The sequence below is a fragment of the Periophthalmus magnuspinnatus genome, chromosome 24 (assembly GCF_009829125.3).
Source record: "Periophthalmus magnuspinnatus isolate fPerMag1 chromosome 24, fPerMag1.2.pri, whole genome shotgun sequence".
In the NCBI taxonomy this organism is placed as follows: Eukaryota; Metazoa; Chordata; class Actinopteri; order Gobiiformes; family Gobiidae; genus Periophthalmus; species Periophthalmus magnuspinnatus.
This window is the reverse complement of record NC_047149.1, coordinates 4,593,067-4,607,072: the sequence shown is the minus strand read 5'-3', so window position 1 is coordinate 4,607,072 and position 14,006 is coordinate 4,593,067. Positions and strand designations below refer to the sequence as shown.

Sequence of the window (14,006 nt, the reverse complement as noted above, 5' to 3'; positions counted from 1 at the left end):
ATGAGGCTAAAACAATACCTGCAACTTGAAAGCTTCGCAAATCCATGGGTGAAATGATCCGAATGATTCTAGTGAAGGTGTGTGGAGTTTAAAAACACAGTGGAGCACTTCCTCTATTACCACATGATGACATCACAAGGTGGAACAGAGTGTTTTCAGTTTAAGAAAAGAACATGAATAAATCTGCAGGGTTTTGTGTGTTAAACATGTGTGAATAAAACAAAACACAACTCATTATCTTTTTTTTTTTTATGAGGAAACAGCATCATTAATTATCTTATCTTAATAGACTGAAGTAGGCCTCTTTTATGACGTGAAAAGTGTCGCTCAGTAGCAAGTCCCCAAAACACAACCTGCTACTCTCAAAATTTCACAAACGACTTACCAAAAAAAAAAAAAAAAAAAAAAAAGCCCAAAGTCGCTATAAAGAAACAGACTTGGCAACTCTGATCGCCTCTCGTCGTCTCGCTCGTACCGCAACCTCCGAACTGACGCCCACTGCGCTCGTCCAATCACGTCTCGTATCCTCAGCCTCTTATCCAATCAGGCTGAAGCTCGGGGGCGGGTTCTGCGCGGCTCCAGAGAGGGGACATTGAGCTAGTGGAGGAGAAAGGAGGCTTGTTGGGCACGGATGCCACTCGTTGCGCGCTTGGGTCTAATTTGGAGAGGTGTATGCAGCGCACGGTGGGTTCCTTTTACGCACGCGTTTTCCAGGTGGAAGTTTGTCCGCCCCGGGACGACTGCTCAACCCCGGATCAGGACAGGTGACAGTCCCAGCAGGCTGCCTCCGAGGCCACGTCGATACGGGCCGAGGAAACGGGGCTGAGAGCGGGGGAACGAGCCATAATGCGCCCGCTGTGTGACTGACTCATGGTACTTCTGGGTTTTGTGCGCTTTGTTAAGAAAAACAGGCGGACTAATTTGGTCTTATTGGAACGTGTGCCAAACGCGTCCGAACTGTGACTTGTTCCACTGCCCTTACGCACAGACCAACCGCCAATATGTCCCGGAATGCGAGTTTGTCTTCTTATTCTGAATTAAAATAGCTGTTAAATATTATATCATTAATCATAATTGAACTGCATGTAAATAACTTATATACTTTACGAGTCTCGCGCATGTTTGAGCCATTATTTGTCAATAATTAAGAGAGTAAGCTGTAACTCAAATTAAAACAAATATCACATTTTATGAGAGTCAAGAAATGCCGCACGATTTTGGTTCATTTTTAAATCATTTGTTGATTCACTCACATGTAAATAATTCATATCCGCCTGGGGAAAACGCACGTGGCCTGTACGTCTAAATTAAATGTATGTATTTATGTAATCACATTTGCTTTCTTTGTCAGGGTCATGGATCTTTCCTCTATATACGGACATCCCCAAACACCCAGCTGACCTGTCACTGGCCGCTGTCGGAATAACGCTGTGCGCATTTTTTGGATCTGGAGAGCACCACGATTATGACGCGGAGCCAGAGCACACCGGAGGCACCAGCGCTGCCCCTTTAAACCACGGAATAACCACGGGATAATTACTTGGTGAATTCAAACTAAATAAATTAATAATTCGCTACGATGAAGGAGAAGTCCAAAACGGCCGCGAGGACTAGACGCGAGAAGGAGAACAGCGAGTTTTATGAGCTCGCCAAAATGCTGCCGCTGCCGTCCGCCATCACGTCTCAGCTGGACAAGGCCTCCATCATCCGGCTGACCACCAGCTACCTGAAGATGCGCATCGTGTTCCCCCAGGGTGAGCCAAAGACGCACGGGTTTTACGCACGGGTTTTACGCACGATGCAAAGGAGTTATTCCAATGGATTTTTTTTTTCTTTTTGTCATTACTGTTTTTGTATTCTATTGATTATTGAGTGTAGGATTAGCTAAGCGTCTGCTGTAATCTTTTTAGACTGCAAATTAGCAAAATAAAATGTAAAATTAGTCTACAGTAAATTCGAATAATCGATTTTGAACAAGAACACAAGATTAAAACGTAAACATGGTCAATAGTAAATTCAACCATAATTTTTGAACGAGATTAAATTAATCTACAGTTCAGTACATTCAAACAATATATATTTATATTTTTGAACATGTATTTTAGCTCATGCGCATTTTTAACCATACGAAGCAAAATCCAAAATAGAAACGTAAGATAACAGGCCAATATACGAACTGAATGCGCATCACTTTACGTTATGTCTCAAAATGTTATGCGTAATTTAAGTTGTGCAATAATTTCTCTTATATATGCTTTTTTTATATCGGCTTTTATCGTAACAGCACATCCACTAACAAACGACATTTCAGATTAAACACGGCGAGCCCTTTTTACGCGCCGCAAACCCATTTAAAACCACAATACACGCCGATCGCGAGCTCCTAATATCATATGCATTATTCATTTACAATAAGAGCCGTGTTCTCGCCTCCATTTTCTGATCCAACCGGCTCCCTGGCGCGGCGCGTGACTGGGAAGCGCGCGCGGCAATTAGAAAGCAGGGCCCCGCGTGGCTCCTAATCACCTAAAGCTGCCGAGCGCGCGCACACTCACACGTACACGCACACGCACGCAGGGCTCTGGTATCACGAGCGCAGGAGAACGCTATGAAAGATGTCCCGTGTCACCAGAGCCGTCTATATTTGGAGCGGGGGATATAACGTGATCGCTGGACATCTCGTATTGTATTTTATGACGGTATTAAAAAACTAAATACGTTGCTATGAGGAGCAGGAGGTAGTACAACGAGTTCGTTTGCAAAATCAGATAAGTGCCATTTGGAGAGGTCATCGGACGTGTTTGTATTGTGATATTTCAAAACACAAATGTATATTTTTATGAGCAAAATCCGCCCTTGATAAATGCCACTAGGTATTATTTATATAGATATTATCTGTCAAAGATGGAAAGAAAAAATAGGCTATGTTTTGACAACACTTTAACTATAGATGTGTGAGATAATATATATATATATATATTTACAGACAGCAAAAAAAAAATATATATATATATATATACTCATAAAACTGCCCTTTTACATTATCGGATCGCAGGGAACTTTTGACAAACGTATGGATGGACTAAATTCCAATACTACTACTACTACTACTACTACTACTACTACTACTACTACTACTACTACTACTACTACTACTACTATATAAAATAATGTACTATAATAATGATGCTTGAAATGTAAAGTGTGTTACATTGAGAAACCGCGTTTAAATCGGTTACACAATCTCCAGTTCTGTGCTTAATTGTTGTTCGTGCGTAATTGGTGCAAAAGGTGTTGCGCGCGGTGCCGTGGAGCCGTGTCCAAAGCGCAGCTGTTCGGATGCGCTCGGACAGGCCCTCGCACCTCGTAGACACGTCCAGTCCGTGGCTTGTCTTCCGTATGCGCCATTTGAGGTGCGCGTGGGAATTAGAGAGAGTAAGAGGCGAAGTTTACGCACGGTCTGTTGGGTCGTTAGTTCACACAACAGTCTTAAATATATGTCTTATTATTTTCGTGCGTGCATAAATTATCTCACAGCGAGCTGAATAAATAATATAAATTAATAGTACAAAATAAAATGATAATAAAATAAAAAAAAGAGTGTATTTAATAAGGCAAACGATTTCATATAGGCTTTTCCATAGGTTTGAGATCCGTTGCCATAGCAATTAATAATCCGGCTATATATTTTGACTCGTCAATCGTCCTCAAAATGGCACCTTAAAACAGGAAGCTGAACCCACAAACTGGCAATAATAACCCAACACAATGGTAGATCGATTGAAATAAGAAAACGACATTTTGAAATCAACACCTCAAACAAAATCAATATTAAAATTTCAATTCAATTCCGGCCAAAGCAAATCCCAGTCATCTCTACTGAACGAGATTAGGGTAAAAGGGGGTAACGCTAGTGTCTTTATGACGCCATGTTTTAATGGTCGTGTCTTGTGAAGGTTTGGGCGAGGCCTGGGGACACACGAGCCGGTCCCGCTCTTTGGACAACATCGGGCGAGAGCTGGGCTCGCACTTGTTACAGGTGAGGAAACCCGACCCCGCTTCAAAATGGCAACACGTTTCTTTTTTTTTTTTTTTTTTTTGTTTTTTTTTTTTTTTTTTTTATGATTTTTGATGCTCAATTTTCACAGGTAAAGAATGAAATATAGATTTTTTTTTCCCTCTGTTCTCAAATTTAGGATTAAAAAAATGTACCAACTAGTCTTTTGTGTCTTTTTAGTCACGTTCACATTTCACACTTATTTTGGTTCAGTCCTGGTTTGATCCCGCTGGAGTTTTGAACCCAATTTGAGTAATATAATGTAGACTTCGTTTGGCCCTGTTCTAGTCCTGGTTTAGTTCCAGTTTAGAACGAATTTTGATGTAGTGATTGTGATGCATAGACGTGGGATTCGTTCACATGTATCCTCGTTTGTTTCTGCTTTGAGCCCAAATTGAGTCCAATAATGTTGGCTTGGCCTTGTTCTAGTCCTGGTTTAGCCCTGGTCTAGGCCTGGTTTAGTTCAGGTTTAGTCCCAGCTGCAAGCCCAAATTTCAACGTGCAAGTGTGAACGCAAAATCATGGATACACTTCTACGGTTCCATGTTCTTTACGCAATTCCAAAATCATTCTTTCTTTCAGACATTGGACGGTTTCATTTTCGTCGTGGCTCCGGATGGCAAAATCATGTACATCTCTGAAACGGCGTCGGTGCATTTGGGATTGTCTCAGGTTCGCTTTGTCCCAGCATATGTCCAATAACGCGCCACGCTCTGAACGCGCTCTAACCCGAGCTCTCCTCTGCAGGTAGAGCTGACCGGGAACAGCATTTATGAATATGTGCACCCGGCTGACCACGACGAGATGACCGCTGTGCTCACCCCGCACCAGCCCTACCACACGCACTTCCTCCAAGGTAAGACACTCAAAAGAACACTGTAGAAATTAAAACGCGCGGGCTTTGGAATACATTGTTCCCTTAAATCAATATAAAACTTGTAAAATTCTGATTTAGCGTGTGCGTAATTGTTCTACTGGAAGCTGCTGTTATGGAAATGTTAATTACTTTGCCTAATTCTTAATTTTTTCCACAGTATGGCATTAAAACGTATCGGCGACGCGTTTCATTGCTGCTTTTTTCATTTTTTTTTGCTGGGAAAAAAACACAAAAATATAAAATTCCATTGTGAGCGAAGTCGCCTCTCCACAGATCTGACCTGTAACTAACCAAACGGTGTCACCTGCTCGTCTTTACTGAGCTAGATCAATTCAATGGTATACTGTGGAACATTTCAGACAAAGCAATAACATTTCCATGGAGACAAGCAGGTAGCGGACCGTCCACTGAAAAAGACACACACTGCTCCTTTAACTGACATGTTTTGAGATTTATTTTTTATTTTTTTAATTTACGCACGGAATGGCGTCTACATCTTTGAAATATACTGAACCCCGCATCCATAACTTAGCCATCATGTTTTGCAGTGTATATCAAATCGCTGCGCTAATGCCCGCAGCTGTGCGCCTTTACGCATAATGTGTTCCGATACAAGTGCTCTCCAGTTCATGTCCGGATATCTTTTTGTTCCCTTCTCGCGTTTCACAATCGGAGAGCTTCGTTTCATCGCAATAAACCCGAATATGAATCATTTGTGATGTTAAAACGCCGCATTTCTCCTCGTTTCCACGTCCTCCTCATGAGCGTCACTTTTGTCTTTTGCAGAATACGAAGTGGAACGATCCTTCTTTCTGAGGATGAAGTGCGTCTTGGCCAAAAGGAACGCGGGCCTGACCAGCGGAGGATACAAGGTGCGTAAAACCACGGCGTCATGTTTTGGATTTACGCGCAATCATGGGCGACAAAGGGGCAGAGAAGAGCGACAGCCGCGGAGGGGTTTAGCTCTTATATTTTTGCTGTTTGCTGATTTGTTAAAGCAGGATTAGAGTTAAGCCCATACGGAAGACAAGCTAAACAAGATGGGTTTCCAAAGCAACAGAAGTGAATGAGAAATAATACAAATAATGGGATGTTTATTTTATAGATCTAAGTAAATTAACTTTAGACAGTTTTAAGGTTGGAGTCATAAAATAGTAACGGAATGTCAGTATTTTTATTCATTTTGTTTTTAATTTTTGGATTTTTCAGCCTAACAAATGCTATTTTATTAAGTGATTTAAGTAAGCATTTTATTTATTTTTCAGTCATATTTTAGTCCATATTTCTCAAAATCTCAAATTTATTAAATACAATTTTTATAGAATAATTTTCCCTTTCTGTCTTTTTTTTTATTATTGTTATTATTTTATTGTAACATTGAGTTTGTACAGGGCCCTTTGTCTTGAACAATTAGTTTCTATTTGGTTTTAATATAAAGGTGCACTGCGTAACTTTTCTGAGGGAGTGTAAGCCATCTGCTTCTCCTGCTTGAGATATTATTGCTTTCCACAGAATGGCATTAAAAATATATTGAATTTAGATTGCTATTTTTAGCTGCAAAATACCTTAAAGCTGACCTGTTGTGCTTGTGTCTGGTCTATAGTTATAATCTATGACACGTGTGGATCATTATGTTAGAATTTGGACATTTAAAATCGTAATATTCATCAAAAATGACTTAATAAAAGAAACAAGTCAGCTGACGGTGCAAACATCATCATAACAAAGCGCCGTGTAGCTGTCGGCCCCTCCTATGGATAGCGGCATGTCATGTTAGTGAGCTGTCAATTTTATTTATTTATTTATTTTACTTACAAATATGGAAACGTAAAGTAAGTAGAGAGCAGTGGTGTCTTGAAAATAGTGATTAAAGATTGCTCAACCATGCACAAATCACTCTAAATACAACTTGAGAGGGTAAAAGAGAAGGAAGCAACTATAACACAAAAAGTCCATTTTGCAGAATAGGTCTGCTGTAAAAAACATAGATTCTTACTGTATAAGGTGTTACGTGGCTGCAGATCTGACCTGTAACTTGGCTTGGTGGCGTCACGTACTTGTCTTTATAGAGATGGATAATGTTAATACTGTGAATTGGTTAATACTGTACAAATTTCTCCACAGAAACAAGCAGGTTGCAGATTTACCACCAGAAAAGTTATGTAGCACATCTTTAATGCGCTCATATTACACTATTTTATGATTTATGTTCTAATGTCATTTCCTCATTACAAACAGACCTGGAGTTGTGTTTTGTTTCACTCACACATGTTTAACACACAAACCTGCATTTTAAGGCTGAGTTCTTCTCTCAAACTAAAAACGCTCTGTTCCACCTTGTGATGTCATCATGTGGTAATACAGGATGTGCTCCACTGTGTTTTTAAACTCCACCTTCACTAGAATCATTTGGATGATTTCAGTCCTGGAATTGCTAATCTCTACTGAACAAACACTTCATGACATCACAAGGTGGAACAGCATTTTGAGCTTTGGAGATGTAACAGACTAATAATAAAGAGCTATTCAAACATGTGTGAATGAAACAAAACACAACTCTAGTTATGTTTTTGATGAGGTAACAACATTAGAACATGGTTTAAAGCTCACAAAAGTCAGTTTTGTGTAATATTGGACCTTTCATTTTTTTTATCTACCAGAATCTTACTCTAACTACAAACTATAGCACGATATTAGCAGACAAGACGACCACTGCTTCTCATAGGATTTGTCGCACCACTTGGCACAATAAGATGCATTCTGTTGCAAATATTATCCTATGCACTTATCTGGACCCATGCTTTCCTGTGTGAATGTAATGAACAAAACATATTTAGCGTTCTATGAAATGACCATATGAGGCTGTTGGGCTTGTTATAACTTGTGTTGCACTTTTACTCGAACAAAACTGAGTACTTCTAACACGACTGCTGTACTTTATTTAGTTCTACAATGAAGCTCTAGGGCTAAACAGGGAAGATGAACCAAAGATGGCATCGTGGCTCATTAAAAACAAAAAAAAAAACCTTCTGCATTACTTTCTGAATAATGGCCAGGCGTGTGATGTCAGAACCGTGCACCATGTGACCAGTTCTGGCAAATCAGAGAGATAACTGCAAGTGTGGAGCTTAGAGAAGACCTAAGCTAAATCTTACAAAGCTACATTTTAGGCGCTACAAGGGTTTAAAATGTTTCTTATTGTGAAAATAAAGAAGAATCCCAATAAAAGTCAACTTTTGTGAAAGCTGGATGCCCTGTCCACCGAACATGGGCAGTTTGAATTCACAAAAAAATGCATTGCGTCTCAATCTATGGGAGAATTCTTTCTGGGCCAGAGCTCCTGAGGGCTGCATCATTTGGAGAGGCCATTAGTTGATCTCGCCCCAGGACAGAGGGGGAGTGTCTTATCCAGTCCTTATCATAGACCCATGACTTGTCTTCAGTATGACATTTTTTCACAACAGCTTAAAAAGTGGTAATAATATTCTTTCACAAAAGCCGTGTGAATGTACCTGGTCATCTTGTGGGATCTGTGTGTAAATGGGGATTTCTCGTATGCTCATATGCATAGGTGATCCACTGCTCCGGGTACCTGAAGATCCGTCAGTACAGCCTGGACATGTCTCCATTTGAGGGCTGTTTTCAGAACGTGGGGCTGGTGGCTGTGGGTCACTCCCTGCCCCCCTCTGCGGTCACCGAGATCAAGCTCCACAGCAACATGTTCATGTTCAGGGCCAGCCTCGACATGAAGCTCATCTTCCTTGACTCCAGGTGAGACAGCTCTGCTCAAAAATGTTCCATAATAGGCTTTATTCTGGTAATTGGTAAGCTTGGATACTTACAGGGACACTGCAAGGTTTAAAAATGTGTAAACATGAAATATTTGTGTCCATTGATACAAGGAAAACATGTTCAAATATAGCCTTTATTGACAACACTTATAATGCTGATTTATCCTGAATTACAAAAACACTGGACATGATGAGATGTTTGTTATAATTTTTAGTTTTGCTTCACAATATGGTTATCCAATCAGAAAGCAGAATGAATGGTCTATACCTAAACCCCAGCACCTGCAGACAGTCATGACTCAGTGCTAGTGCAGCCTCTGCAGCTCAGTGAGTGAATTCTGGAGGTTCTTTCACATGAGGCCTGTCCATAAACTGAGTATGACACACACTTGTATGTGTCTGTACCTGCAGGTTAAGGCTCTGGACACACAGTTCAGATGTGACTGTAATGCACAGCACAGATTACACAGCAGAGAATCATTGCTTCCAGTTTCCATTTTTGAATGTGAAGAAAATATGTCACCTTGGTCCATTTGTGCTCACACAGATGTTGAACCTTGTGCCAGTTTTTGTTTTATGTAGACACAGGAACTGTACTGATACTAGCCGCACCAGTGGGTTCTCAATGCACTTAACATCAACAAGGAACTAATCATTCATTCACTCACAATCATTATGTGTCCTCATACAGTAGTACTAGTAGTAGTAGTAGTAGTAGTCTCAGCAGCATGCTGTTGCATTAGTAGCAGTGACATAAGAAGTTGCAGTAGTGGTAGTAGTTGGCCAAGCTCACAGAATGATTGTCAGCACCTCCATCTGTTTTGGTTTAAAGTCCACTCAGCAAACAACAACAGCCCGAGAGGGTCAAAACTCAAAGTCTAAACTTGAGCTTTTTTAAATGTCTCCTGTCTTCAGCTGGCTCATTCTGATCATTCCACCTGCCTACAGTACACATGCAGCCAAGTAACTTTATAACCAGCAGATATTGTGTCTGACATTAGAAAAAGTTACATGGTGGTGCTTTGAAGGAACTGTGTGTAATCTGTGCTCTTGTGTAGAATCACAACTGAACCTGTGTCCAGAGCCTTAACCTGCAGATACAGACACATACAAGTGTGTGTCATTCTCAGTTTATGGACAGGCCTCATGTGAAAGAACCTCCACAATTCACTCGCTGAGCTGCAGAGGCTGCACTAGCACTGAGTCATGACTGTCTGCAGGTGCTGGAGTTTAGGTAGAGACCATTCAGATCAGAGAGAGGCATTTTAGGTTTAAACCGACTGGATTTCAGCATTGAAACTGGTGACTCAAAATCTTTCATGTAGTTCCTTTCTTCTCTATTTTAAGGTAGAGTAAGGTGGGAATTTGTTTTGTTTTGTGAGTCTTATGGTAACATCCAGATGTCATGACACTAGACTAAAAGTGCTTTATTAAGTATTGATTTACAAATCAAGTCTTGACTTTATTTCTCTCAACATTTCTTTTACAGTGCCTCACGCATCATATTGACATTTTAATTGGTTTTAATTAGCTGAGGCAGTAAAAGCTACATATCAGCCTCTACATTTACATGCACAGTGCACTAAACAACCAAATTCAAATGGTCTTTGCCTCATAACCTGTTAGACTCTTGTTCCAGTCTAGAGCAGCTCAAAGAACCGAACGAGCATCTAGTGAATCTGCATTACTAAAACTTTGCAGCTATAATTGCTAATAAAAATGACTGTCATACACTTTTGGCATATATAGAAAAACAACATCTCATTTACACATTTCATCTCATTTTAATGATTGGACTTTCAGACATGCTCCGGACTGTGTTACTCACAACATATTTGCTCTCCTCAGCACATATGCATGAAGCTGTAATAGAATTCACTTTCACTTTAATGTAGAGGACCAAAACAAAGCATGTGTCATATTTTCCTGTCTGTATCTTACCCCGTGCAGTTGAACGCCTCTTCTAGTTTGCTCCTAATGTAAAGTGGACTGCTCCGTTACATGCAGCAAGTATCTGAGCCCCAACGGCTTCTCCAGATGTGTTATATCAGGACCCCAATCGTAGTTTAAATTGGACCAGTTAAAAGTAGTGAATGATGCACAGTCCACATCTCATTCTCCTCACAGTTTTCTTCTGTCTTCTTCAGGGTGGCAGAGCTGACAGGTTACGAGCCTCAGGACCTGATCGAGAAGACCCTGTACCACCACGTGCACAGCTGTGACACCTTCCACCTGCGCTGTGCCCACCACCTCTGTGAGTCCAGACTCCAGTCACCCCCATCCATACGCTCCAAAGATTAGTCTAAACCTACCTCTGTCACCCGCCCAAACATACACTCCAAAGACTACTCTAGACCTACTTTAGTCCAATCCTCGATACGCGCTCCAAAGACTACTCTAGACCTACTTTAATACAATCCTCGATACGCGCTCCAAAGACTACTCTAGACCTACTTTAGTCCAATCCTCCATACGCGCTCCAAAGACTACTCTAGACCTACATTAGTCCAATCCTCGATACGCGCTCTAAAGACTACTCTAGACCTACTTTAGTCCAATCCTCGATACGCGCTCCAAAGACTACTCTAGACCTACTTTAGTCCAATCCTCGATACGCGCTCCAAAGACTACTCTAGACCTACATTAGTCCAATCCTCGATACGCGCTCTAAAGACTACTCTAGACCTACTTTAGTCCAATCCTCGATACGCGCTCCAAAGACTACTCTAGACCTACTTTAGTCCAATCCTCGATACGCGCTCCAAAGACTACTCTAGACCTACTTTAGTCCAATCCTCCATACGCGCTCCAAAGACTACTCTAGACCTACATTAGTCCAATCCTCGATACGCGCTCTAAAGACTACTCTAGACCTACATTAGTCCAATCCTCGATACGCGCTCCAAAGACTACTCTAGACCTACTTTAGTCCAATCCTCGACACACGCTCTAAAGACCACTCTAGACCTACTCTAGACTAATCCTTCAAATACATTTCAAAGAGTACTCTAGACCTACCCCACTGCAACCTCCATACAAGCTCTAAAAACTAGTCTAGACCTACCTTAGTCTAATTCTCGATACACACTTCAAGGACTACTCTAGACCTACCCTGGTCCAATCCTCCAAACATGCTCCAAAGACTGTTCTAGGCGTAGGCTCGTCTAATCCTCGATACATGCTCCAAAGACTAGTTTTGACCTACTCTAGTCTAATCCTTCAAACATTTTCCAAAGTCTAGTCTAGACCTACCTTAGTTTAATCGTCTATACATGCTCCAAAGACTAGTCTAGACCTACCCTAGTCTAATCCTCGATATACACTTCAAGGACTACTCTAGACCTACCCTGGTCCAATCTTCCAAACACGCTCCAAAGACTATTCTAGACCTACGCTTGTCTAATCCTCGATACACGCACCAAAGACTAGTTTTGACCTACTCTAATCTAATCCTTCAAACATTTTTCAAAGACTAGTGTAGACCTACTCCAGTGCACCCAGCATACACGCTCTAAAGACCACTCTAGACCGACCCTACTCTAGTCCTCCATACGCACTTCAAAGACTATTCTAGACCTACCCTAGTGCAATCCTCCAAACATGTTCTAAAGACTAGTGTAGACCTACCCCAGAGCACCCCGCATACACGCTCCAAAAACTAGTGCAGACGGACTCTAATCCTTCAAAGACTACTGACCTTCTACAAAGCACACACCACAGCATAAAAAACACACAAATATGACAAATAAAATGAAGAATGAATGAATATTTTAGCATCACGGAGTAGACAGGCTAAGTGTGACAGCTGAGACTGACCGTAGGAAAAAAAAAAAACATAAAATAGTAATATCGTTCAAATTAAAGCTGCACTATGTAACTTTTGTGGTGGAGGGCCCATCACCATTGTCGCTGAGGAGATCTTACTGCTTTGGAATGTTCCGCACAATAGCATTAAACTTATTTATCTGCTTGGAGACATGAAGGTTACATCACCAGGTCAAGTAAAAAAAAATACAGTCAGACTACATGTTACTCAAGACATTTTACAGCAATAAAAACACGTGTAGTTAAATAAATACAAGATATTAGTTTAATGTTGTGCTTTAGAGCATTCCAGGCAAATCAAAATCCATTTCCAGAGAGAAATGAATGGTATAAAAATTACCTTTAAGTGCACTTTGTAACCATTTGTTCTGTAATCATGTAAATGCTATTTTGGAACATCATAATAACTGTTTTATTTAATACAACCTAAATAAAAAAACCTACGTGAGAAAAAACAGCTTATAAGACACAAAAATAACTCAATGTCAAATTACACCTTCTTTGTTCACAAAACCAGTGTTGGGAAGTAAATGAACACATGCACTGAGAATACAAATCAGAATACACATTTTGAGTAACTGTTTTCGGGTACAGTTGCATTTTCATTTGGGAGGTATTCAGAGTACAGTTACTTCTCTAAAATCAGAAGAGAGCATTGTGGTGTTTAATGGAACAGTTTAGGCTTCAAACTGCACAGAATAAGTGAGAAAAACAAGCTGTTCTTGGTGAGTGCCTGTGTATTTTTCCTTCTCTAATCAGTGAAACAAACATAAAGCTGTTTTAGACTAATGTAATGCAGCTCAATGTAAAAGTATTCTAAGTATTCAGAATACAGTATCCTCATTGGATGGAATAAATTTCAGTGCAGGTTTCACACAAATTAGATGAAATAATAACATCTCTACATCCCCCTGTGTCCGTCCTGTGTCCTCTCTTCTGTCCCGTCCTCTCAGTGCTGGTGAAGGGTCAGGTGACCACTAAGTACTACCGCTTCCTGGCCAAACACGGGGGCTGGGTGTGGGTCCAGAGCTACGCCACCATCGTTCACAACAGCCGCTCATCCAGACCGCACTGCATCGTCAGCGTCAACTACGTCCTCACGTGAGTCCGCTGTCCGCTCGTTTACGCTGGGGGTGTTCTACATGTATCTCTGTGGTGGAATGTTCAGCAGATACATTGGAGACAGAATACACAATACGCACATGAGCGAAACGTTTTAAGATAGTGTGAAAACTCAAGATAAGATACAAAACGGATTCAAACAACAAAAAGGTGAGAGTGACTAAATGGAAAACAGTCGGCTAATGCTAGCTACCTTGTGACTGTCATTTTGTGTGGGAGACTTGATTAACGGCACAAATCAGCTCACCCTCACCTGTTGTAGCTCCACCTAAATCAGATTTTTTTCTGGTCAGATTGAGTTAAAATAAAGATCAGATTAAAGTCTAATAGAGAC

General features: G+C 40.8%; 1 protein-coding gene across 1 annotated transcript; it reads left to right on the top strand.

The window, feature by feature from the left end:
- The first annotated feature begins 694 nt into the window (after positions 1–694).
- sim1b (SIM bHLH transcription factor 1b) lies at positions 695–13,655 on the top strand. The gene is made up of 9 exons (XM_033991158.2): positions 695–873; positions 1,352–1,754; positions 3,957–4,039; positions 4,640–4,729; positions 4,805–4,913; positions 5,721–5,806; positions 8,506–8,705; positions 10,873–10,979; positions 13,504–13,655. Exons 2-9 carry the CDS (start codon positions 1,580–1,582, stop codon positions 13,653–13,655), a joined length of 1,002 nt encoding a protein of 333 aa, XP_033847049.1. The 5' UTR covers positions 695–873; positions 1,352–1,579.
- The last annotated feature ends 351 nt before the right edge of the window (positions 13,656–14,006 follow it).

Excerpts from the sequence above, each read along its gene's own strand:
- sim1b (XM_033991158.2), top strand. The coding sequence starts at position 1,580 with ATGAAGGAGAAGTCCAAAACGGCCGCGAGGACTAGACGCGAGAAGGAG. Across the intron at positions 4,040-4,639 it reads TGGGCTCGCACTTGTTACAG|ACATTGGACGGTTTCATTTT; the intron begins GTGAGGAAACCC and ends TCTTTCTTTCAG. Across the intron at positions 5,807-8,505 it reads TGACCAGCGGAGGATACAAG|GTGATCCACTGCTCCGGGTA; the intron begins GTGCGTAAAACC and ends TCATATGCATAG.